Raw genomic sequence first — 23,828 nt, 5'->3', positions numbered from 1 at the left:
ACCGTATCCCGCTGTAACCACACGCAGACATTGTGCTCCCGTGCTCCTCTTATGACAATCCGGTAGTTTGGCTTTGCTTGAGTTTTGTTGCTCTTGCTCTCTTCGCTATATGACATGTATCGCCTGTGTGCCGTATAAATGGTACCTCTGTGCTGTCTCTTTTAATGGCACATAATCAGAAATGGTGTAATTGAGGAAACATGCTTCCCTTAAATATTGACTTTCAGGATCCACATATAAAAATTCCTAATCTTATTGCAGTGTTTCCTTACTGTGGCAATAAGCAAACATTGAAAAAAGGACAGCAAAGGTCAGTGGAATTTTAAAATAAGCGCCCCGACATTTCCACAGCATTAAACTCCATCATGCTACATTGCATTTCTGTTTATCTGCTGACATCTGCAAAGGTATCACACTTGATTGTTTGGCATAAATAATTTAGCAGCGAGAATTTTATAATGAGCACAGATAAGATTTACCTATGTTAAAAAAAAATAATTAAGAAGCAAGAAATTGTGCGAGGTAAAAAATAGGGAACTCCTGTAACAGGGCAACATTTTAGCGCTTCCGAAGACAAACGTGCATCCTGCTCTGTGAGGAAGCTGCTTTATACCTGCCTGCAAACTTACTGCATCCCCCGTGATCATTATCTAGAAATATGAGTCAGACCAGACGAGCAAGTTCTGAACAGATCAGGCCTCCTGCAAATTTCGGCTAGCATTGATCTGCAGGATTTGCACTGGATCCTCAGCATTGTTGGGCTTGCAAGGTTTGTCCTTTTTCCCCCTTTAATCCATACAGTGCCAGAGGGGGGAGAGCGAACCAGACACTTCTGATCAAGGCATTGGGGGAAGGGAAGAAAAATGAAAGGAAGAAAATAATCTATGGCCAATGCAGAGGCCAAAGAAAATTGCTTTTTGTAAACTGCAAGGCCCTGCAGTAAGACTCGTGAACCGGCGGTACCGAAGTGAGCACAGGTTGCCATGGCCGTAGCATCTCCCCGTGCCCTGCTTTCCCAGGCACAAGTTCTCCCTCCATCGGAGCGTGTTTTCCCTGGGCGAGGAAGACTGAGGAGCGTGCTGCGGCCACAGCCCTGGGAGGTTTAAGATTCCTTTCATTTGCATGCTTGCAGGTCTACGCTGGCTCGGGAAGCAGAAAACGTGCAATTGTTTTCGTAACCTAAATAACATTCCTAGTTTAGAAACCCCGGGGGAAAAATCATTGTCAAGCTGGCAGGTTGAGATGGCATGATGATAAATGACTGAGGTGTGCGTTCTGACTCTGCGGGGACACGTGGGGTGAAGAAAACCCTCTTCTCTTGCACTCTTTGCATCTACAGTCAGGAAGGAACAATTGCAGTCTGAAGACATACTCTTGCCTCTGCAAAGAGGTAGGACCGTGCCTTTCTGTTCACCGAAAGAATTATTTTCTTGCGGGTCAAGGTGTTTGTGGTGTAGCATCCTTTTAAGGCACTGGCAACAGTTGTGGGTTTTTTCTGGCTTTGGTGATTACAGTCATAGGATAGACAAAAAATGTGTGTTATGGCTAACACAGGAAACGACTATAGCATGGGGTGTCAATAGAGCAGTTAAGCAGTTTCATCAGTTCGCACACGTGTTTTTTTAGAAAACAGTTTGAGACTTACACTGTTATTGGCCAATGAAAGTTTTCTTACAAAAAAAAATTTCCTAGGGATTTGTGTAATAAAGTCTAAAGCTGCATGAAATTCATCACAGATATTTTCTCAAATTTGTGCAGTAATTCCCTAATAACTTTTATCCCTCTAGATTTCACAAATTTGGTAATTTGAGTTTTTAGGGAAGCTTTGGGGTTTTTTTTCCAAAGTACTACTTACAGTGCCAGAATTTTTTTCAGGGAAATTGATTTTTTCACATATGCTCTCATAATACAAACTTATTTTGCACTAAAATTAATTAAAAATGTGTCTCTCATTTATTTACTAGTTCTTTTCAGAAGCTCTGCACACTTCTAAACATTCTAAAGAAAACTGATAAAGGCTCCGTATTTACATACATTACTAGTTAATTTTCACTTTTATTTTCATTAAAAACAATGTAAGTTGGTACCCTTTAAGTTTCAAGAACATCCTTGCTTAGAAGCAGCTAAAGAACTTGGTGAAAGTCAAGGAAACTCTGTAGGTTACTTAACTGCTCTATTAAATTAGGAATCTTAATTGTCAACCGTTGCAAAGTTTCATGGGATTATTCTAAGAATTATGATACCTACAGTCCTTACAGTAAGTCCTGGCTGCCTGACTACAAGCGTTTAGTGGACTTTCCATCTTGTATTTTGATCTCCACTGTCCCATTTCATAGCCCTGCTGACCGATAGGCTTGGTTGGACTTGGGTTGTCTCCCGGTACACCCTGAGCTAAGCCCACTCACTTCTCTGTGGGCAGCACTGGCAGGATCCCTTCTTAAGGTTTGCTTTATGCTGCTCTTACTTACTGCAGGGCATTTTCCATCTCCTCTAAAACCTCTGTTGGACCATTGTTGCTGAAGGAAAGCTGGGTAGCCTTTAATATGATTTAAGATCCTAATATGTGTCTTGTAATTATAGGTATGGGTACAGTAGGTAAAGCCACACACTGATTTGAGTCCCACGTACCTCTTGGGCAAAATAAATATTGGCTCTGTCTTCTATTGGCTTTCATTTCTACTCTTGTTTTGTTAGTTCCATGTAAGTATTTATCCAAGCCTTTTTAATATGGTCTGAATAGGGCTGCTTTGCACGGCACTTTGACAATTACTGGTACCTTCTGAAAGAGCAAGATGGTTATGTACACAGCATTTTCTTATTAGAAGATTTCCTGTAACACATGTATGCAGCTTGATTTCTTTTAAGCTCTAGTCCAGTAAAACAGGGGAAAAAATGCTAGAGCAATCTTGTTAAATTGCTCAGAGCTTATTTAGATAAAGAATTACTTGGTGCTTTTCTTAGTACATTGTATAGTTGCTTTTTTTTCGCAGTCATCTTTTTTGCATTTTGTACTTTGTTATTCTGATGATGCTGAAAGACAAAGAAACAAACTCCTCTCCGTAATTCACTCCAAAGAACGTACCATCTCTTTCTATTTTCTTGTTAAAACCAAATCGTGTGCAATTTGTAGGAAATTGAAACCACATTTTTCACTTAACTTCCCAAAATTAAAATTTATGAGGAAAAAGAAGCAATAAAGCAGTTACAATCTGGTCATCTATAATTATCTCTGTGGTTGGAGTAGTTCCACATTTAAAGAAAGTGACACCAAAAGTTTATCAAGCTTGTGTCATTATCAAAAATTTCACTTCTCTTTTATTATTTCAGACCACAAGAACTGCTGAAACCAGTATTATGCACTTGGAAATTATCTTGGTGAAAAAGGAATTGGGTGATCTATAAAAACAAAGCTTTTCTTCTAACTGAGAAACACAGAACAACATTTATCTTCCTTACTCATTTATTTTAGAATATCAGTGTTAAAATAAATTTAACGAATTGTGCTCTTTAAGCTGATTTAATGGAATTTGTTGTGAAAAAGCTTAATTTTCCTCTAGATCTATTTCTATGTATGTGTTTCACATTATTCTTTTTCTTTTGCTGTTGCGTTTCCCCTCTACTGCATTGCTTGCTCTCCGAGAACAATGGAAATGACAGTCCAGTGCCAGAAATCTCGACTGCTCCAGCTCTAGAATGTTAGTGGCACTTGCTTTAGTTTTCTCATTTTGCCTTTTTTGTCTCTGAATTAAAATCAAGCCAAATGATGGATGCCCATTACAATCAATTGTTTCAGACAAGCCACCAAAAGTATTGTAGGATTCATTTACATTTAATCAAATTACACTTTATTTGCAATTCAGGGAAATGAGAACTCTGCAGTAAATCAAATATTTCCTCTCCAAGGGCCCCATTCAGCAGAAAATATCCACAGTCTTCCAAGCTGGTGCCTCAATGTATGTAGCAAATCTTCCAGTGGGAGGAGAGCTTGTGCCAACAAACCATCTATCGCGGTGTCTTTTCAACATTTTTCAGGGTTGTGGACACCTAAATATTTTCCAGTACAAATGCAAACCCTTGAACAATGAGTTGTGCAGTGACTTTACGCCTGCTGACAATAGACTTGCGTCTCTCAGTTCCCTTTCACGGACCACCAAGAAACAGTTGCAGGACTTCTGGGGTCCTGGAGGCTTGTACACCACAGGTTGAAAAATACTGATCTTTCCTTTGTAGATTCTGTTATTTTAATGGGAAATTAATGACAGTCACTAAATGTCATTTTTTCTGGGGTGTTACATGTCTCCAAAAGATTTCATAATGGCTGGGAATAAGTTAAGAGTGCAAATACATTAAAAAACTTCAAATAGAATAAATTCTACTTGAAGGCAATAGTACAGTGTTGGACAGATACTCATTTTTACTCATTAGTGCCTTAAGGAGAAGTTAGGAAACTTTATTTGCTTTGGAACAGGAGGTAATCTTTGCCTCACAGCTCCTTCCCTATGCAGTTTACTACTGAAAAATTGTGCCCAACAGGCGATTCTTTTACCCTTGCCCATCACAGCACAGAGTAACGAATTTTGAATCTTGTCACTTGTGATTGTTCACATATTTAGTCAGCTAAGACTTGAAAGCTAGCAGGATCTCGATATCACCTGATGACCACCTACCCGACACTGCAAACTGCAGATCCACAGTACTGGTGAGAAGTAGCTTGTCATCCAAATGCAGAAAGCCTAATTTTTAGTCTCAGACTTCTTGTGTGATTTTGATTCTGTTACTTACAGTCAGAATTTTAATTATATTTAGAGTCCTGAAAGTTCATATCGGTGCCTGCTGGGATTTTTAAATAGGCATAAGTACCTAAATTTTATGGCTTCGTGGCTGTTTGTTCCTGAGCTTTAAAATGGAGATATAATGCAGGACTGCTATAAATTACCGGCAATGTATGATGCCAAATGTCGTGGAAAGAGCTCTTATACTAAGGCAAAAAAACCACTGCATAGGTACCCGGCAAAGAGGGTTACTTCTTTCTTGCTCTTGGAAATACATCTTCATTGCTGGGGAAATACCCTGAAACTTGAGGGCCCCACAGCCATAATCTGATTGAAATACAGAGCTTTTAATGCTTAAAAAAAAATTCTGACCAAATCATGTAATGTGTTCTTTAATCCAGTAGGATTGAAGAGCCTAACCAATAATAAATAATGATTTGCATGCTTAGCAGTTACATGTAATAAAAATCAACCCTGAGTACTTTTTCAAGAGTACTTGAAACTGAATTCTGCCATCTGATACTTACACCAAAATTCGGTGGGTCAGTGTCCATCATACACGATTAGCTGAAGTAAGATGTCTGCTGCCTTCGGAATAATATGGTATTTCACAGCATAACAAACTTTAAACCAGAGCTGGATTAGTCCCATCTCTCCCTTTCCAATAGTTTTTAATTTCTGAATATTTGAATGTTGAACAAATAGTATTTTTTTCTAGTTTTGTTCGAGGTGCTTAGGAGATGATGTATTTAGTTTCCTTTTATATATGTTTCAGTACACGTTTTATTTTATACTTGTGATAAACTACTGAAATAGTAGTTTTTGAAGGGGGGTCTGTCATGCTGCTGGTGTGGGCAACTTGCAGAAGGAAAGGGAACGAAAGAGAATGACATGTCTGGGTCATCTTGAGTAGAGCAGGAGAATCCTGTGAGAATTTTTTGCCTCTTTTGCTCATTCGCTTTTGTTTTGTGCAACAAGAAAAGTCTGGAAGAAAAAAGTGACATTACATTTCCCTTTGCTATTTGGAGAAAGCATCTATCAGTTTGCAAGTCCTAGACTTAAATATCATTGCTGCGTCTTTCCCGGCTTTGGCTATGATGAGCTAGGATGTATCTTCTCCAGCAGTAATCTACCACTTGCTACAGGTGAGAGGAAGGATTGTCCCCTTTCTGAGCCTATGCACACACAGATACAAAGCATGTGCAAAAATATCTGCTAGGAGATGCAGATAACACATTTTCAGCCACACAGCCACTTATACACAGACATGTAGATACACATAATATTTTTATATGGCTTTATTTAAGAGAAGATTGTTAGGTCTTTGTTAAGTAAAGTTGTAAAAGGAGCACATTTTTTAGGACAATCAATTATGCAAGCACATTAGTATTTAATATGACACAATACCTTGTCAGTGTCCATTTTTTACTCAATCAGCTACAACTTTAGATTTATTTTGAATAATTACCTTTGCCACTGAGTGTGTATCATCCGCTCAGTTAGGGAAGAGACCACACAGAATGTAAAAATCAATGCCAACAATGTGAGTAAACTCCACTGGTGGGAATCTCCTTTCTCGAGGGACCTCTCAGGTGTGGTCCGTACCCCCCTGCCTGCCCCCAGGTACAGGCATTGCCAGCCCAGAGACATACAAGGGCTGCCAGGCTGATATCAGCACTGTCTTTTCAGTGCAAAACCAAAGTGATTGTCTCTGAAGCCTAAGACATTGGACATTTTTGCAAATTCTTCCCTGCTGGAGCCAGTTTCTGCTATAGCCTTTGTGCCTGCTGTGCAGAGTAGCTAAATGCATTACGGGCCAAAAGACAAGTAGCTCCTCTTTGAAGTGTGCGATGCTGAGAGATGGTGGGGGAGGCTGGTCCTTCCTCTCTCTGTCCTTGTGTCCTCCCCGGTGAGCTGAGGTTGTCCTTCCAGCAAGCAGTTAGATACCAAGATGATGCCTTGGCGTGCACGGGGATCATGGGGCAGGAAGAAAAAGCTTTATTCGCGTGTTGCGTATACATAGCACAGCAGAGCAGAAAGCAGAGATGCCCCAGGCCGGTTGTGATGGAGCTGCTTTGGAGCAGAGCAGCGGCATCAGTGCGTTGCTCTGCACAGACTAATTAACTCTGCCAGCCAGGTGCTTAATACTTTGCGCACTCAGGGCCTTAGTGAGTTTGTCTGTTTAAACGCATTCTTGCATACTGCTGATGGACCCAGAAGTATATTTATATCTATTGCTTACTGCCTGGAAAGCTACAAATCAGTTACTAATACATATGCCACTTCTAGCAAGATTAATGGTAAATTCCTCCTTTTAGACTGGCAATTTGCAAATTGCTAAATTAGATTTTAACATTCGAATACTCTTTTTTCATGTCACACTTGCAGCATCTTTGTTTTTATCACCTGATGATACTGTTTGTGTCGGTATTGAACTTGGAAGCATATTAATATGATACACATATATTTTGGTGGCAATTTTTTATAATGACAACAGTTCTCATGAAATCTACTAGAAACAAATTTGTACAGGATAATGTAATCCATTACAGTGGGGTTTGGGTTTTGTTTTGAATTGGATGGAAGGAAGGTATTTGTTCTATACAAGAGAGAAAGGCAATACCGTGCTACTCTGAAGGTATTTTATTGATAACTTCAGAGCTGGGTTCTGAATTTTCCTATAGGCTGCCAGTGATATCTAGAAAATTAGGAAATAAACAAGCACAAATGCATGATTTTAAACCTGCGTGATCAGTTCTGGTTATCCACTTGTCGTGGTTTAACCCCAGCCAGCAACTAAGCACCACGCAGCCGCTCACTCACTGACCCCCCACCCAGTGGGATGGGGGAGAGAATCAGAAGGAAAAAGGTAAAACTGGTGGGTTGAGATAAGAACAGTTTAATAGAACAGAGAGGAAGAAACTAATAATGATAATAGCAACAATAATAAAGTGACAATAATAATTAAACGATTGGAATATACAAAACAAGAGATGCACAATGCAATTGCTCACCACTCGCTGACCGATGCCCAGTTAGTTCCCGAGCAGCGATCCCCACCCCAGGCCAACTCCCCCCAGTTTATATACTGGGCATGACATCACACGGTATGGAACACCCCTTTGGCCAGTTGGGGTCAGCTGTCCTGGCTGTGTGCCCTCCCAACTCCTTGTGCCCCTCCAGCCTTCTTGCTGGCTGGGCAGGAGAAGCTGAAAGAAAAATCCTTGACTTGTTGCTAAGTAGTGTTTATACTAACTGAAAACATCAGTGTGTTATCAACATTCTTCTCACACTGAATCCAAAACATAACACTATACCAGCTACTAGAAAGAAAATTAACTCTATCCCAGCCAAAACCAGGACACCATGGTAACTTTATATCTTCTGCTCTATTTTCTGATCATCTTGCAGTCTTTAATCAGTTTATTCTACCTCTGCCTTGAATTAGGGAAATGATAATATTTATGGTTTAGGAAAAATTAATCCAGTAACACTTAAAAGATTTTTTTAAATCCTATTAAAAGGAAAATGGCTAATTTTGGTGAGCCCTACTTGAGTGCAGAAAAGTTTCAGCTACCTCAGAACACTGTTAGTCAGTTGGACAAGTGTGGATGAGTGCAGGGATGTGGTAACTGCCTTGGGGTGCCGTCAACCAGCAGAGATGCTTTGCTGCGTGTCCCAAACTCAGCAGTGACCACTGAAGAACCAAAGGTTGGTTCACTCCTGCTGTAAATGAAACATCAGAAGTGTTTTGTAACAGGACAGTGAGTTTCAGTCTGGTTCCTCGCTTCCTGGCCTTTTACAGTTTCTTATCGAAGCATCAGCTTTATAGGCAAACAGTTGCACCTCGGATATTTTAATTTCCATACTCATCTTCACTAGTTTACCAGGTATATTCTAGATGGTAAACTGTGATGGTGGGAGAGAGGCAAGATCTGAAGGGAGCGATATAGGCAATTATTTTTACTTCCTCTTCTCTTATGCCTGTGAGGCTCCAGATTCCAGATTAGTGATCTCTCTGTAGGCATGTTTGGAGGCTACTTAACTCATATTTGGGGCAGAGCTGCAGTATTTGTTGATTTCTCTGTAATTGACTTGCAAGGTGATCTAGCGCCAACAATTTAGCAAAGGCCTGTTAGGCCCCAGAGCGCTCATTTTGTCAGGAGCGTAAGCCCTTGACGGTGCTTGCTCATCACCTCCAGCACCTCCCCTCCTTTGCTGAACCTCAGATCCCCCCCGAAGCGCAGTGGTGGGAGCAGACCTGCCAGCAGAGCTGCTGTGCAAATGGGGCACTAATGGTTTGCAAATCTGAAGATGGTTAACTGATCTGTGCATTCAATTAAGATGAGTTTCTCAGTTAACAGGCACCCTGGGAAGAAATGAGTTACTTTCATTTCTGGGATTATGAGCACTTAATGAAGAAGACATATCAGAATTCTGCCTGTGTTGCATGAGATAACCCTAAAATGCAGCACGGATTTTCAACTTACTCATCTAGCAAAAAAACTTGCCAGGTGAGAAGGAGAAATCGATGCTTGTATGAGTTCTCTTGCAGACGGGCTCATGGGGCTGAATGTAAAGTGGCATTGCATGCAAAGTTGGATTTTACTTTATGCTTTTCTTGACGTCTATCACTTTGCTTGTGACTTGCCTATTTAAAATTATAATTCAAAACGTAATTTAAATAATATTTACCATATTCTTTCCTTAAGACTTACAATGTGAGCAGAACATCCGAGAAAGATGGATGTATCTGACTAGAGGTGGAGGCTTGGCTATCTGATGTATACGCTCAAAATATAAACTAAGCTCCAGCCAGTAAAGTTTCCAGCCAGTATCAGTATAGTTTCAGAAAAATTGACAGAATGGTTCTGCTTTATACTGGCTAAGGATCTTGGACAAAGTGAATTTAAGATGAGTTTATGCTGGGCCTAAATGACTAATAAACACATTCAGGAGAAGCAAGGAAAACATAAATATTTCACACCAGTTTTGCACTGACATTGCTGACAAATAGGAAGGGTGTTTGTGAGGATGACACTTTGGTTTTGGGACTTCCCTTTGTATTGCAACTTCCATAAGGAATAGGTGGTATCACTGTGTCTCATTAACTGTTACAGCTAAGCTGAGCCACTGTGTCTTAGTGACCAGCTGCCTGGAGAAGCACGGCCGCTTTCTCCACAAGTGCAGATTGGATCAAGGGCTGGAGTTTCTTACCCCCATCTTATATTTGCAGAGATTGAGAGACCATATATAACTGTAAGCAAAAGTGATGAATGACAATATATCAGGGAGAAAAGGTAGGAAGGACTGCTTTTACCTGCGGACATCACCCGTTTGTGATGTTTTTGCCACGTAAGAATGCTTACACAAGTGAGCCCAGGTGAGCTAGCAAGGTATGGCATGTTCAGAATAATACCTTGGGGCTGAACCCGCTGCTGCTAGAGCAAATAGCCTGTGTGGAAGGAATCCCTCTACTAAACATACCCTTCTCACTTGCAGTCCCAAGTTATTAACGAAGGGGCTGGGCTGGCTTTTCGGCTGTAAATGAGGGGGGAAGCCTGGGAACTGTTTGGGGTCTGTAAAAACAGGATGCCTCTCCTGAGAAAGGCTGCCGAAAGAGGGGAGCAGACTGGGAAGCACTGACAAAGATGAGTCTCTTCCAAAGTCTGAAGGGGTGAGGTAGATGGGAAGCCCACTCTTTTGAGCTTGGTTTCAAAAGACTCCTGCCAGGCAAAAAACCCGAGGTGGATTTGCTAGGTTTAGGTGCTGCACTGAGTACAAGACGTGCAAGCAGGTGAGGACCTTATGCATACTCTGTTTACGTGCATGCATATGCACAAAGCATGGGAAGGAGGTGCCAAGAGGGAGTTGCAGCTGGAGTGAACCAATTAGCCCTCCTTGGCTGCAGATTGGCAGCTCAGACCTTGTGGGGAAGTGGGTGTTAGTCCACTTAGGCTGAAGAGGAAAATTAAGTCAGGTTCCCTGTTCACTTGGTGAGATGTTCTCTTGGGTATAATCAGTGCAGTAAAGAATAACTTGGAATTTTTCTTTGCCCCTTCTGGTAGGAATAAGTAAAAATATTTTGCTTCCAGTACTGTATTGGTCAGGATCATTGCAGTCACTTCAGAGGGAGGGGAAAAATAAGTTAGAATTATTGTTAGGAGCCTACTGTACCTTGGCCACTGGTAGATGGGTTATGCCATATTACTCCTTGCTTGTTTACTGACCTCCTCAGCAACTCACCTTGGTTAATTAATTAGTTTCAGCTAAATTACTTTCACATATGGATAATTTTCTTTTTACCACCACCCAGTACCCCATTTGATTAAATTAAATCAAGCACGTAGTCAATGGCCTTTCTGCCAAAAAAAATTAAAAAAAAAAGTCATTGATGTGGTTTTCCATCATTTATAAATTACCTAGGAAAGCAACTGAGGAGGCATTGAGTTTGGTCCTGAGGTATGGCTAGTCGGTCCTTCTAAGGCAAAAGCAATACTGCATCTTTAAACAGGCTTGAATAAGGTTTCTTTAACTATTGAGCCTAACTCTGAGATCTCCCCTGCTGTGAGCCATAAGTTGCTTGTAGGCTTGTTCTAGAGAGTAATAAGTATTGTTGTTTAGCAATTGTGTTGTTGAAATTCAGCTCCACTATGTCTGACAGTATTTATCTAAAATACTTTCCCTGGTGCGTGCTCAAGTTCCAGTAAACCGTGTCTTATTGTGCGACCTTTTCATTTTCCAGTGAAAAGGGATCAGCTCGTCAGATAAAAGCTACAAGCTGGAGTACAGGAAAAATGCGTGCTCAGAAAATCCGAGCATGATTGAAAACAAGATGTGTTAAATCAATGCAGTTTATCGCCTGCCTATTCCTGGCAATTGCTGTTCTAAGCTCATTCTGAGCACACACTAGATGATAAAAGTATAGTGTCACAGTGCTCACTGGGGTGTGAGGGCAGGGAAACATGTTTATCAGACAGGCTGGTATGATTTTTTTTTTTACCCTTGGTAACAGTTATTGTCAAAATTTTTGCAAAAAAACCCCTGAACAATTATAGAAGCAGGTGATATAACTGCTGCTAAAATCAGAGACTACTGAGAGCTCTCAAATTATACATTTCTATTTAAATGTTACAAACTAGCAAACAGCAAACCCAACTGTTTTAATTTTAAACAATTTGCTGTATCATTGAGGGTATAGCAAAAATGGTCCTTTTGCTTTCGAGTGAGTAGCCTTGTCGCAATTTCATGTAGACAAATCAAAGCTAATGTTTAGAAATAAGGATGTTTGGAAACTATTGTTTTCTCAAGGGATTCAAGCTTAGTTATGGAGAAGAATTAAAGACCTAAATTAAACCTCACAGGAGGTCAGTCCCTTCCAAGAACATCACACCTATAATGTTCATTACAGCTAGGCACAATTCATCTCATTTTTATGATTCAGCTCTACTTGTATTTCTCCATGAATCTCATTTGCAGAGATTTTGGATGTGATAGCTGGTGTTTTTCCAGTTTTCTCTCTTGAACATTCTTTTTGCTCTGACCACAGTGCACTTGCACATCAGAAGTCTATAATTTTTGGAAACAGCTGAATTTAGTCTAAGATGCTTTCTGATAGGAATGGCTTTGGCATTCAGACAGGACACTGAGTTTTTCATTTATGCATCCCCTGGTAATATTTTTTTTAATAATCTGAAAAGAAGACGCGAAATAAAAGGGTTAAAAGCGAGTGAGAGAGAGGGATTATTCAAAAGAAAATATTTCTGCATACCAACATGTTACAACAATGGCTTTCAATGCTGTCTACCCCAAAGGAATTTGTGAAGGGTGACAAAAAGAAACAACTTCCTATATGTTACACAAAACTATCTCTTTGAAAATTTTAAAGGTGTCTGCACCTACGTTGTAGAATTTGAGGAGTCCATGCAAAGGAAAAACGTTTAAAATATGCATAGTAAAAAATGAAAGAAAAGGTTACACGAGGTGACATTTTAGCATTTCCTACAGTCTGTATGGTACACCTCTGCATCTGTTTCTGAGCCAACAGTTTAAAAATAAATGCAGTGTCTTTATTTTTCAAATCTTTTTAAGTAGACCTAAATATAGACCTTATGGCTAATCTTCGGCACCCATTATTTTAAATCTTGGCTTGTATGCATTTTTGTGCTTGTGTGTATGTGTACACATGTATTTATTTATTTAAATGAAGGGGTAATCCATTGAGAGCTAGCCATTTTCAGTAAATCTTTTGCTGTATGCTCATGTTTGTTACCAGAATGTGTCTGACAAATAGGAAAATATTCACATGTAAATGCTGTTCTTTCCCTTTTCATAATGACTGCCAAAGATGCATCAATTAACCTAGATGACTAGACAAAGTAACCAACATGCATTAATTTCTTTCTGGTCCTCTGTATACATATCCCCAGTGAATTCTAGCAGCCTGTTCTGAAACCGGTATGTTTAAATTCCAGTGCCTGAAACTGGACTCTGTTTCAGACTCCCTTAAGGCCAAATCTTCCCCATTAGCCAAGAGGTCAGCACAGTCAGAGGAAGAAGAAACTGCGAAGCTCACAAATTGTTTGACTTTTTTTTCAAGCCAGATTGCAGGTTGCTAAGGGTGAACATTCAGAGTTAATGTATTTGGAGAAACTACCACATGACTCTTGCTAGACAGATCTAGTAATTTCATTCCTTAACTTTCATAAAAAAATTTGGGCTCAAGACATGCATTCCTTGCATCTTCAGCACCCCTACTGGCTGTGGAGACTGGGCTAGGTGGGAAGGGAATAACTCCTCTGGTTCTTAGTTGCTGGAGAAAAATTGTTATCAGGAAGAAAATATCACGCTGTCTATCATGTTTGTAATAACATTGATGAACACAGTGGAGCTGCCTCAAACGCTGGCCTATTGCATCTTTAGTTCAAGTAAAGAGCAGTCACTAGGGAAACTCAAGAGATCTAGGTGTTAGATTTATCATTTGACTCAGCTCTGCATTTTTCTTACTGCTTGGCACATGCACGTGGTGTCTGTTTGGGCATTACACGGCAATACAATATAGGAATTACATTTCAGATGTTTCTATCTCTTTCTATTTCTAATTAAAAAAAATGACATCATGTCACAGTTTGATTTTAAAAATGGAAATTCAGTGCACAAAAGTATGTTTAAGTGATGGAGTACTGAGATCAGAAAAGCAAGGAAATTCTGAGTTAGCCCTGGAAGGGCCTTTCTAGCTCAAACCTTTCTGTGCAGCCTCTCGCTGTCCCACCCGCTTCCGTTTTCCATTGCTTGTGGGAATAAACACTCCAGGGAAAGTCAGTGGAAAGGAAACTTTATAAAAAGCAAGCCAAATTCACAACAACAACAACAAATAGCTCAAATGCTTGCATGTTTTCATTTAACGGTCTTTAATTAGCAAAGGAATAGTCTTTGCAGGGAGATTTGCAAACCAGACTTTTTTTCATTTGATGATGGGGTTTTGAAGTGTGGTTTTTTTTTTTGCTGTCTTTGTAGAGCAGGCATAAAGAGGCCACTATGCATAAGAGTTGTTGGGTAGGGTTTGCTTACAGCATGCCATGTCAAGATGTTGCTTTATAATACCATCCATTGTTAGTATGGCTCTACTGCAGGGCTTTAGCAAGGCATTTTGGCACCTGGAGTTTGATATTAATATGGTGTGTCCTGTCCTATCCTATCCCTATCTCCGAGAGTCAAGGTTTTATTTTGTTAAAGTCAGGGACTTCGAGCAGAAATCACCCAGAGCCTGGAGGCAGAACCCACAGGCTGTTAGTGAAGGCAAATACCCTGGATCAGCTCCATGGCAGCATCTTGCCTCTACAAGAGGAAGGAGCTCCTGCTTTCCATCTCCTTGTGTGGAAATACAGACAGAAGTACAGATTAAAAAGGAAGAGAGCTGTTTATAGAGGTGGGCATCTGAGTTGGTGGAGGAAGAGGCCAAACGTTCAGGAGAAAAGAATTCCTTAGCTATAAAATCCCTCTGGAGATGCTAAGATTGGAAGGCTCCCATCGAAGAGTCTGCCTTCCTAGCTGCCCTTGATTTTATGCGAAATACTCATTCTCTGTGCCTTCAAATATTCTGCCCTGGTTTAATCTGGGCACCGAGAGACAAGTTAAATGTGTTCCTGACCTGGCCTTCACTGCTGTGACAGTGCTCCAGCATTTTGGCATGGATTCCTTCATACTCTTTTGTGACTATGAAGTGTTGAGATGGGTAACTTTGTGTGTCTTGGCCAGAGAGTCAACTTCTATTTATGTTTTGATGAAGTTTCTCTTGTCAGACAGGAGAAAATTCAAAATAGCTGCATTGTAGACCCCAAAGCCCCATCCCTTTGACATTATAGTTCAGAACTTGTCACTAGGTGTCTAATTTTGTTGTAGAGCCAAATTTAAAAAAATAATGGATTTGTGAAGAGACAAAGGTAAAGTCTAAAGAATCTTCTTCCATTCCACTGTTGTAGCCACAACCTCCTGGACATAATCTGAAGCCATTATAGCTCTGTGCTTCTGCAGGTCGTTCTTACCTTCTTCAAACTTGATACCTCCGCCTTCCAAGAAAACCGGCAACTCTCTGGCGTGCCACCAGAGCAAGCACTGTGGGACATTTAATTGCCATGCGCAGCCTTTCCCTGGGTGTTTCACTTAAAACAATCAAGGCCAAGTTTCTCATCTGGGACAGGGACAGTCAGACCTGTGGACCTGAGGCCAATTTGTTTGTAGCCTTCAGCCTTTTTTTGTTGTTATTTGAGCCCTTTAGAGTCCCTTCCCTCTCCTTACAGCCTTTTCCACTGGAAAAGCATATGGGAAGTTCATAGGTCTAAGTGCTGCTTTCTCATTGGTTTTGGGTCAAACAGAATGAAAAAGAAACAAAGGCTGCAAAATAAAAGGAATAAATGAAACCATGAATGCATGGGAAACAAATTAACTGGATATGTTTTACGTTCTGAAATATTTCCATAATGCTTCTATGTAGCGTGTGTTTATTTTTCTTTGAATAATAATGTTAAAATGTGTCTAATTCAATTACCCTCTGCATTTGCTGAATGAGTTTTCCTTGGTGAAGAGTTCTCCTACACTACCCCAAGCTACGAATTCCATATGATATTTGAACAGGTCCTTTTAATTGCTGATATTAAGTGTCGATCATTCTGCTGTAAGTTGGCAGCGTGGCCAGAGAAACAAATTCCTCTTTCAGATACATCAGACAGTCATTCAATTAACGACCAAAGTTCTATTGACACAGTAGGAATTCATTATGTGAAATATTAAAAAAAGCCCTCCACTGACTAGTTAAAAAAAAAAAGAGAAAGAGACTTTTAAAGATGGTGGATTATCTACATGCAGTTATTAAAATTATTTGTACAGAATTTGAAATTATACTTATGGTGGAAACATTTTTCTGAGAGGCATAAGCAGCATTTCTGTTGAAAAATATGTTGGACTTTGTAAAGATGAATATAATGTACACATCCTTATTTCCATAGACATTGTGCATTTTCTTGATTAAAAGCCTTAGATTTTATGAGTTATGGCTTTAGACTTGCTGCATAAAGAGCTTCATGGCTTATTCTGTTAGAGTCTAATTTGAAAGAAAGTTCTTCCTCAAGGGTTTAAGAAGTAATTCATAAAATGGTAAGAATAATAAATATTGTGCCTTAACTCATACACTAGGATAGATAGACAGATTTTGCACACCTGGGTGTAATTTCAGTTAATTCACACAAGAGACAGGCTGAAAGTTTATTGTTTGGAAGGAGAAAAATGGCTTAAATCTTGTATTTGCAAAAATGATTATATTAGCTTAAATGAAAATGCTACTCTATTAATGGCTTCAATAAGCTTTGCATTTGGAAAAGTATTTTAATAAAAAGTTACCTGAAGTTTACTGCAACTTAAAATATGTAAGTGAGGGGAAAGTACTTACTTTGATTTATATGTCTTTTGGAGGTGTAATTATTGGCTTTTTACTCACCTATGTAAAACAATGTACTTTTGTAAATGGATTTCTGGCCACTTTACTCCTTTTTTTTTTCACATAAAAAGTAAGCACTGTCAATCAAAGAATTTTAAGGTTTATTTCCTCTTTAGAAATGATTGATAGCCTTTTAGATTTACAAGTTGACAAGTTAAAGGGTTCTATTGGTATAATTATGTACTAAATTCACAGTCTTTCAATTTAAATGTCCTTTTAAAACCACAAGATTATCATACCTGTATTTTGAAAAGTGGGCCAGTCAGTTTGGGTTGGTATACAAATTGCTGCCATTAGCCTTGGGACCTATTTGAATTTAGTACAGTTTTTTAAAGTTAGTAGTACTTTCAATAGTACTTTTAAAATTTAGGGTAATGGGAATGCATTTTAAGTACACTATGTGTTAGCTTGTTTTTAATGTATGGATGTCAAGAACACAAATAGAGAGTTTGTATTTCTTATTGATTTTTTTTTTCCCAATCATGGAAAAAGACAACTTTCTTTGATTTAGAGCACTGGGAAATGCGTTATTGTGAATGGACTTCAAAGGCAGAGAGCAAGCTCGCACGCCCTGGGGACAGAGGCAAAACCTTGCAAGGAGTTGGTATCTGACCTCGTACATTAGCTGCCACTAATGGTGGCCTGAGCACTGGCTCTTCTACAATGCTAGGAGATCAGAATTTCACCTTTTCTTTGGAGTTTTGGCAGCTACTGACACAGGAACTGGTGTGGCCGTAACACTGAAGGTGGGGTTAAATATTTAAACAGGGCTCTTTCTTTGAGATATGACAAATTACATTCGACTTGGATTCTGAATGCACTGAAGAATGGAGGGCTGATACCATCCAATCTGTGGTTAGATGTTCAGGCAGCTAAAGATTTCTTCTTTTCATTTTATCTAAGACTGAAAGGGTTGAACGGTTATAGACTAATGAGTGATATTTGACAACTACACTTTAGGACCCAATCCTGCAAATTGCTGTGTGCAGCCTCTCCCCACCACTAAAGTAAAGCTGAAGCTATTTGAAGCAGAAAGTTTTCAGTATCTCTCAGAGGATGCTTGATGCCTTGTGAGATTGGACCATAAAATTAACATTTTTTTTGGTCATTTAGTTCAGAAAATACTCACAGGAAATACTCTGTGGATTTCAAATGTGTTGAATGTGTGGGAAGATACGAGAAAATGACTGCTATCTCTGGGGGGATTTCAGAACTGGCCTCCATTTATAATATTGCAGAATTTAGTAACTACTTTCCCAAAGGATGTAAAGGGAAAATGGCCATAAACTAGACTGAATTAGAGAAGAAATACATTTGACAGAACCACGCTAAAATCTTCTAACATATTTGCAAAAGAAATGTAAATTAGAACTGTAGGGTTTTTTTAATCTTCTCAGAGAACAGCTATTTTTTATAATAAATATAAATAGCAGTAAATTAATGTATTGTAAAATTTGAAGAAGGTCTAAACTAAACGGGTCCATGACAAGAAGCCATGTAAGGAAACTCAAAGGTAATGAAACCGGGGGTTTACAAACCCAGGTACTGTATTTTCTGAAAAACTACACAACAGAGTGGACAGCATGTGGCCAGGGTGTGAAAGGAAACGTGGAAAAAAGGCCCAACCATCCAAAAACCAAAAAGGGCACAAGCAGGGGAAAAGCCTTATTCTCACTCCTTCCATACAATCACCTGAATATAAATAAAAGATCAAATTTAGATATTCCTGATGAAGGGAAGTGCATGAAAAAAACCAAGGAGACTAGAGGGATGTCATGATCTCTGGGGCAAAAAAAACCTTCTGACAATAGCCCAGAAAGTAAAATCCTGAAAGATTTCTAGTTTGGTGTTACGATAATAATGTAACAGTAATTTCAGGATATGCTCAGAAGATTCCTTTGTGATACGAGAGAAATGTTGAGATTCTGCTGGACTGTGTGATTCCCCTACAGCACCTTCCTTCTGCCTCAATTTGCAGTAGCATCGCTGGGCCAGCTTACGGAGTTGGGATGTGCTGAAGGCCCAGGAGGATATAAAAATCTGACCCTTTGGTTGCCAGTAGAACCATCTGCTGTGGAAATGTGGTTTGAAAATAGTAATTTAAATGGAACAGTTTCTTTAAAAACTGGACTGTTTTGTGGGATTGTTTATGGAACACCAATTAATTAAAAATAAGCCAGGGATTAGATACTGCTTTCATGACAACAATGTGGTCTGGCTAAAGATCTTTAACATTAGGAGTATTAAAAAAATGTTCTCTTCACTTAAAAAGTGGAAGTATGGACAAATTGTGCCATGTTGATCAGACTGATGGAGTTGTGTAACTTGCTGTGGGATAAGCATCATTGAGCTACATGAGAGTGCTTAGACAAGTGAGACTGGAAGATATAGTTTGATGATAAATCTCTTTGCAAGAATCAGATGGCATCATTCTACCCACATAGTAAAGCTCATAACAAAACCATCATAAAGGTACAAGATATATTCATAATTTAGTAGCAGATTGTGTGCAAGAAATAATTTTTTTGTTATTAATAAGCTAAAACAAAATAAGAAAAACTTTAAAGTGACAAAAAAAAGAAAAAAAAAATCAGATTTCCTGTCCACCAAAAAAAAAAGGCTGAAAATATAAAAATCAATATTGGAATTTTTTTTTTTTCATTTAACTCAAAAAAATTGCAATCAAACTGCTGTGAAAAATTTCGTCATCTCTATTGGCATGGGAAAGTCAAGATGCGCTGTTGTTTAGAGATGCCTGAGAATGCTTGACTGTTGTTCCAGTTCACCAAAGCACTTAGGAAATTTTAAGCACATGTTGAAGTCTCACTAACATCTGAGTTTTAAAGTGATCATATGACTGGAAATATAGCTAGAAGGTCATTCAGTGCAGTCCCCTGTAATTATAGGCAATCATATAAAAACATAATATGCTCAAATTTGCTTTGGTGAAAGCAAATGGGTTTAAGTATGTGCTTACAGATAAGCATGTGCTTAAAGGCTTGGCACAATCAGAGCTTTGATTAGTGCAGGCAGACCAGCATTTTCATGAAGATTAAAGTGTTACACTTCTACCATTTCTCTCCTCCATTTTATTAGACAAGGACTGGGGAAAGATGAACTAAAAACATAGATTTTTTTTTTTTTTTTTTTTTTTTTGATTCATTAAGTCTTTAGGATCAGTTTAGTGCTGATTGAGGCCTGAGCTGGGCTGCTGAAGTCAGTGTCAATGAGTAAAGCCTCTGCCAAGACAAGTGCCTGTAGTTCACAACAAAATTATATGTGATCATTGCACATGGAGCATATTAAATGTATAATAGAATCTGGAAGAAGAGAGACGCCCTAATAGTTACTTCTTTTGTCTTCCGATCACAAAGGACCTTTCTCATAATATCAAAGCAGGAAAAAAAACCAACATGAAAGATGGGGTGCAAAGTATTTATCCAATTAATTTCATGGTGGCTTTCAGAGATAATAATTGCTTCCTATTTGGAAGATGTATGCAACATCCCCAAATTTTCCAGCAACCTTGTTTTAGAAGCTCAAGTGGGAAGGTTTGCATTGTGGTTTGAACCAAAGCCTCAGAACCAACCTCAAACAGCGTTTGAACCAAGACTTCATAGTCCGTGCTGATTTCAGTAAAAGGGGATTTTGCTGTGATCCTTCCTCGGTCTTGCAATGCGTTGCCAATTGTTACAGTGCAATGGAGCCTGCTTGCTATGCGTTTGTCACATCACGATGTTTGTTGTTGTTTCAGCTCTGAACGAACCCACCATTGACTATGGTTTCCAAAGGTTACAGAAGGTTATCCCCCGGCACCCTGGTGACCCCGAACGCTTGCCAAAGGTCAGCACAAAGTTTGTTGTTTTATTAAATATGGTAAAGCTGGTTACTGCATGTTTTTGTCTGAGAGTGCAGGACTCTCTCAATGTAATGGTCCCAGTTTGGTCCCCAACCCAGATAAGTTGAAAGAGAGACATGACCAATGAAGCCCAGTCAGCAACTTTCATTGTAGGCTTATGAGACTTCTTGGACTTTCTGAGTCACAGCTAACTCAAACAGCTCTTGCCTTTCTTAAAAGCACATCTTACTCTGTGTTCTGAAAGACTTAACAAAGAACATATTTTGGGTTGGTATTTTGGAACCTGAGCAGCTTATTCATAGAAGAATGACGCTTCTTGGTTTTGGTATCACCGTAGTACTTGCCATTATAATTTTGAGAACTTGACCATTGATAAAATTAAGTTATTTGGATCTTCAGGGAATGTGAGTCCACTGCTGCTGCACCATGTATTGCTTTAGGATAATAATTATTATATGCTGCTTTATTTCAGGATTGCTGAAATAATTACAGCAATGCATAGTGAAGTGATTTGATGTTTGTTCCCATCAAAATTAGTGGGAGTTTTTTTTTTGATTTCTGTCAAGTAAAAGCTGAGGAAGAAAACGAATAGTTTGCATAGGCTTCTAGTAGTTCTGTCTTGTACTGTGAAAAGGCTGTCTGGGTCTGCACTCAGATCTGTTCTTGCTACCTTGCCATACTGTACTTTCTCTGGCGAGAATTTGTGGTGGGTTTTGTGATATACTGGAGAAAGAGGTGCAGTGTTTGAAAGTGTTGCTTCTTTGCCACAGGAACACTGAGCAATAGCATGCATGAGCTGGAGTCACTGTATGTGACCAACTGCCACCATGTGTTTTATCTGCTCTAGCATCATGGCTGTTAGTGAGTGAGTGAGTTGGGGAGTCAAATAGGCCAAGAGTGTGTATTTGAAGAACACCACCTTTGACTTATGGAAAGGAAGATGTGAATTTGCAGACCTGAGACATAGAACAGACTGGGCTTTGATGCCTTAGGCCAGATCCCTGAAATAATGCACGTCCAGTATAGCCTTTGTGACTGGGTAAATCTTGTGACCTTTCTTCTGTAGCTTCCTGAGCTGTCAGCAGGCTTTCATCAGGGATTGTTGTGGGCTTTGATTAGTTAAATTTCTAAAGTGTTTCAAAGGTTAGAAGATTTCATGAGCACTGTAACTTACTTTCTTTTATTTCTTGACAGAAACAAAATTCAGTATGTGATTTTTTTACAGGCTTGTTAAGTCTTTTATCTTTGCCTAGGAAGGCTGTAGACTGTGGTTGCGGGGTCGATGATGTGTTGTCCTTCCCTCTTACCACCAAAGAAACATGCTGTCCTGGAGAGTTACATTTTACATTGGCTCTGTTCACCTTCTACAAGCTGTCCCTTTCTCTGACTTTTGGAGAGATTTGCAGTAGGACACAGCTTTCATAGGTCGTCAAATTTCCCTCCAGAGGTGCAACCCTTTCCAAAGAAAGACAGCATCCTTCTGTAGGGGCTCTTTCATCTGTATCATGCCTCTGCTGCCAATGTGCATGTGGAGAAAAATTGTTTCTCAGAAAATAAAAGACCAGCCTTCACTATGCACCAGGCATTTGCGAGGCCCAAAAGAAACACTACAGAACTTCCCTGAACCCAATGTTCCAGCTGACTAGTAGATGGCCATGGCTTTCCTCTAAATCAGGAAATTCAAGTAAAACAAGACTAAGCAATTCCGAATTGGGATATGCAGCTGGGGGTTGTAGTGCATCACCAACTTCCACAGGTATTGGGCTCCCTTTCTGACCCCCACAGCACTGAGGGAGTCCCCAGCAATGCTCTTCTGTGCTGGTATGGGAATGCAGCCGTCAGGCTGGACACCCTCCTCTTTCCCATTTAGGCTGAGGCTGTTACCAACTGATAACCACACGTTCCTGCTATCTAGTGTCACGGGACATAAAAACAGGCAGAATAAAGCTCCATCTAACTCCATATCCTGACTCCAATATTTAGCAGGTATTTATGGATAGGGTATGAAAATGAGGGTTAGTACTGAGTCATCTGTCCCCTCATACACCCTCTTGGCTTAATGTGTTTGTTCTGAGTATCTTTTCAAGCTATTTTTTCAAATCTTTAAATCAAGGGAAATTGTGGCTGTGTATCCAGAGGTATGATGTGATGGCCTAAAAAAAAAAGTTACTGCCTTAGGACTGAACAAACTCAGTGGAGAAACTAGTATCTCTATGCAGAGTTAGAAGGAAACAGAACGAAGAGGACCTTTTTTTTTTGTCTTTGGGTAATTCCTTCTGTGCAAGCTTGAAGGTTGGACCTCAAGTTCAAGACTCATTAATATGCCACGCACAGAGGCTGAATGCAGCAGGGGTTGGCACATGTCGACTTCTGTATTTGAGGCACTGATGGTTCAATTCCCAGCATCGCTTGCTGGCTCCAGGATCATAATCAAGGACGCAGTGAGTCTCTGTGCTGGGCGAGTACTGCACAGCGCTCTTCCCCATGTCATTAAACCAGGAAGGGCTTTGGCAGTATTCCACTATAGACAATTCTCAGTGGCTACTTAGAAGAGAGTTGGAAGCCATATGGCTTCCACAGTGGAACCACGGGCAGAGAGGGCAAATGTGTGAGAGAGACAGAGCGAGACAGCAGAGAAGAGAGCAGTGCTCAAAGCTTTCAATATCTATTCTTTCTTCCATTTTCCTCATTGTCCTGCCAGTGTATCATTGCTTCTGTTCATTAAAAAGCTTGTACTTATGCATTAAATAAATACACCCCCTACCCCCCCATTTCTATAATTGCTGCTAGGGTCTGTGGCCATTATTCCATTTAAACATTACTGATGAATTAGAGATCTTTCAAGAAAGAGAACTGGTTATAATTTTTGTGTTCATAAGGGCATGCAGGCCTTCCCATGGACCAACAAGAGCATTCTGCTGTGTGACTTACTTATCCCTGCAGTCAAGGAGAATTGTTGAGGCCATCAAGTGAGGGTTAGCACATGCTCTGCCCTCCAGAGCTGAGGAGTTAACAGCCATGTCTGTCAACAGGCATTTCTAAAACCATTGAGACTATTTGAGGAGTTTGATCTCCACTAGTTTACAACCAATATTTTCAGAAGTGCTCGTTGTTCATGCTTGGGATTATTTTTTTTAAATATTCCAGCTATCTGCTGGAAGTAGGCAAAGAAAAAAGGCAGATTTTGAATTTTTTTTCTGTCTCC

At 39.7% G+C, this 23,828-nt stretch overlaps 1 protein-coding gene across 2 annotated transcripts in view; it reads left to right on the top strand.

Annotated features, from left to right (window-relative positions):
- The window catches only part of EBF1 (early B-cell factor 1), a 282,327-nt gene that overhangs the window by 230,042 nt on the left and 28,457 nt on the right, over nt 1–23,828 (top strand). For both annotated transcript variants that reach the window (XM_010578999.1, XM_010578998.1), the window contains exon 12: nt 20,519–20,607. In XM_010578999.1, the coding sequence (XP_010577301.1) occupies nt 20,519–20,607 (89 nt within the window). The remainder of the gene's footprint in view (nt 1–20,518; nt 20,608–23,828) is intronic.

This window comes from Haliaeetus leucocephalus, unplaced genomic scaffold (genome assembly GCF_000737465.1).
Source record: "Haliaeetus leucocephalus isolate CR32 unplaced genomic scaffold, Haliaeetus_leucocephalus-4.0 Scaffold656, whole genome shotgun sequence".
In the NCBI taxonomy this organism is placed as follows: domain Eukaryota; kingdom Metazoa; phylum Chordata; class Aves; order Accipitriformes; family Accipitridae; genus Haliaeetus; species Haliaeetus leucocephalus.
Note: the sequence above shows the minus strand (reverse complement) of the source record. Positions and strands in the feature narration are given on the sequence as shown.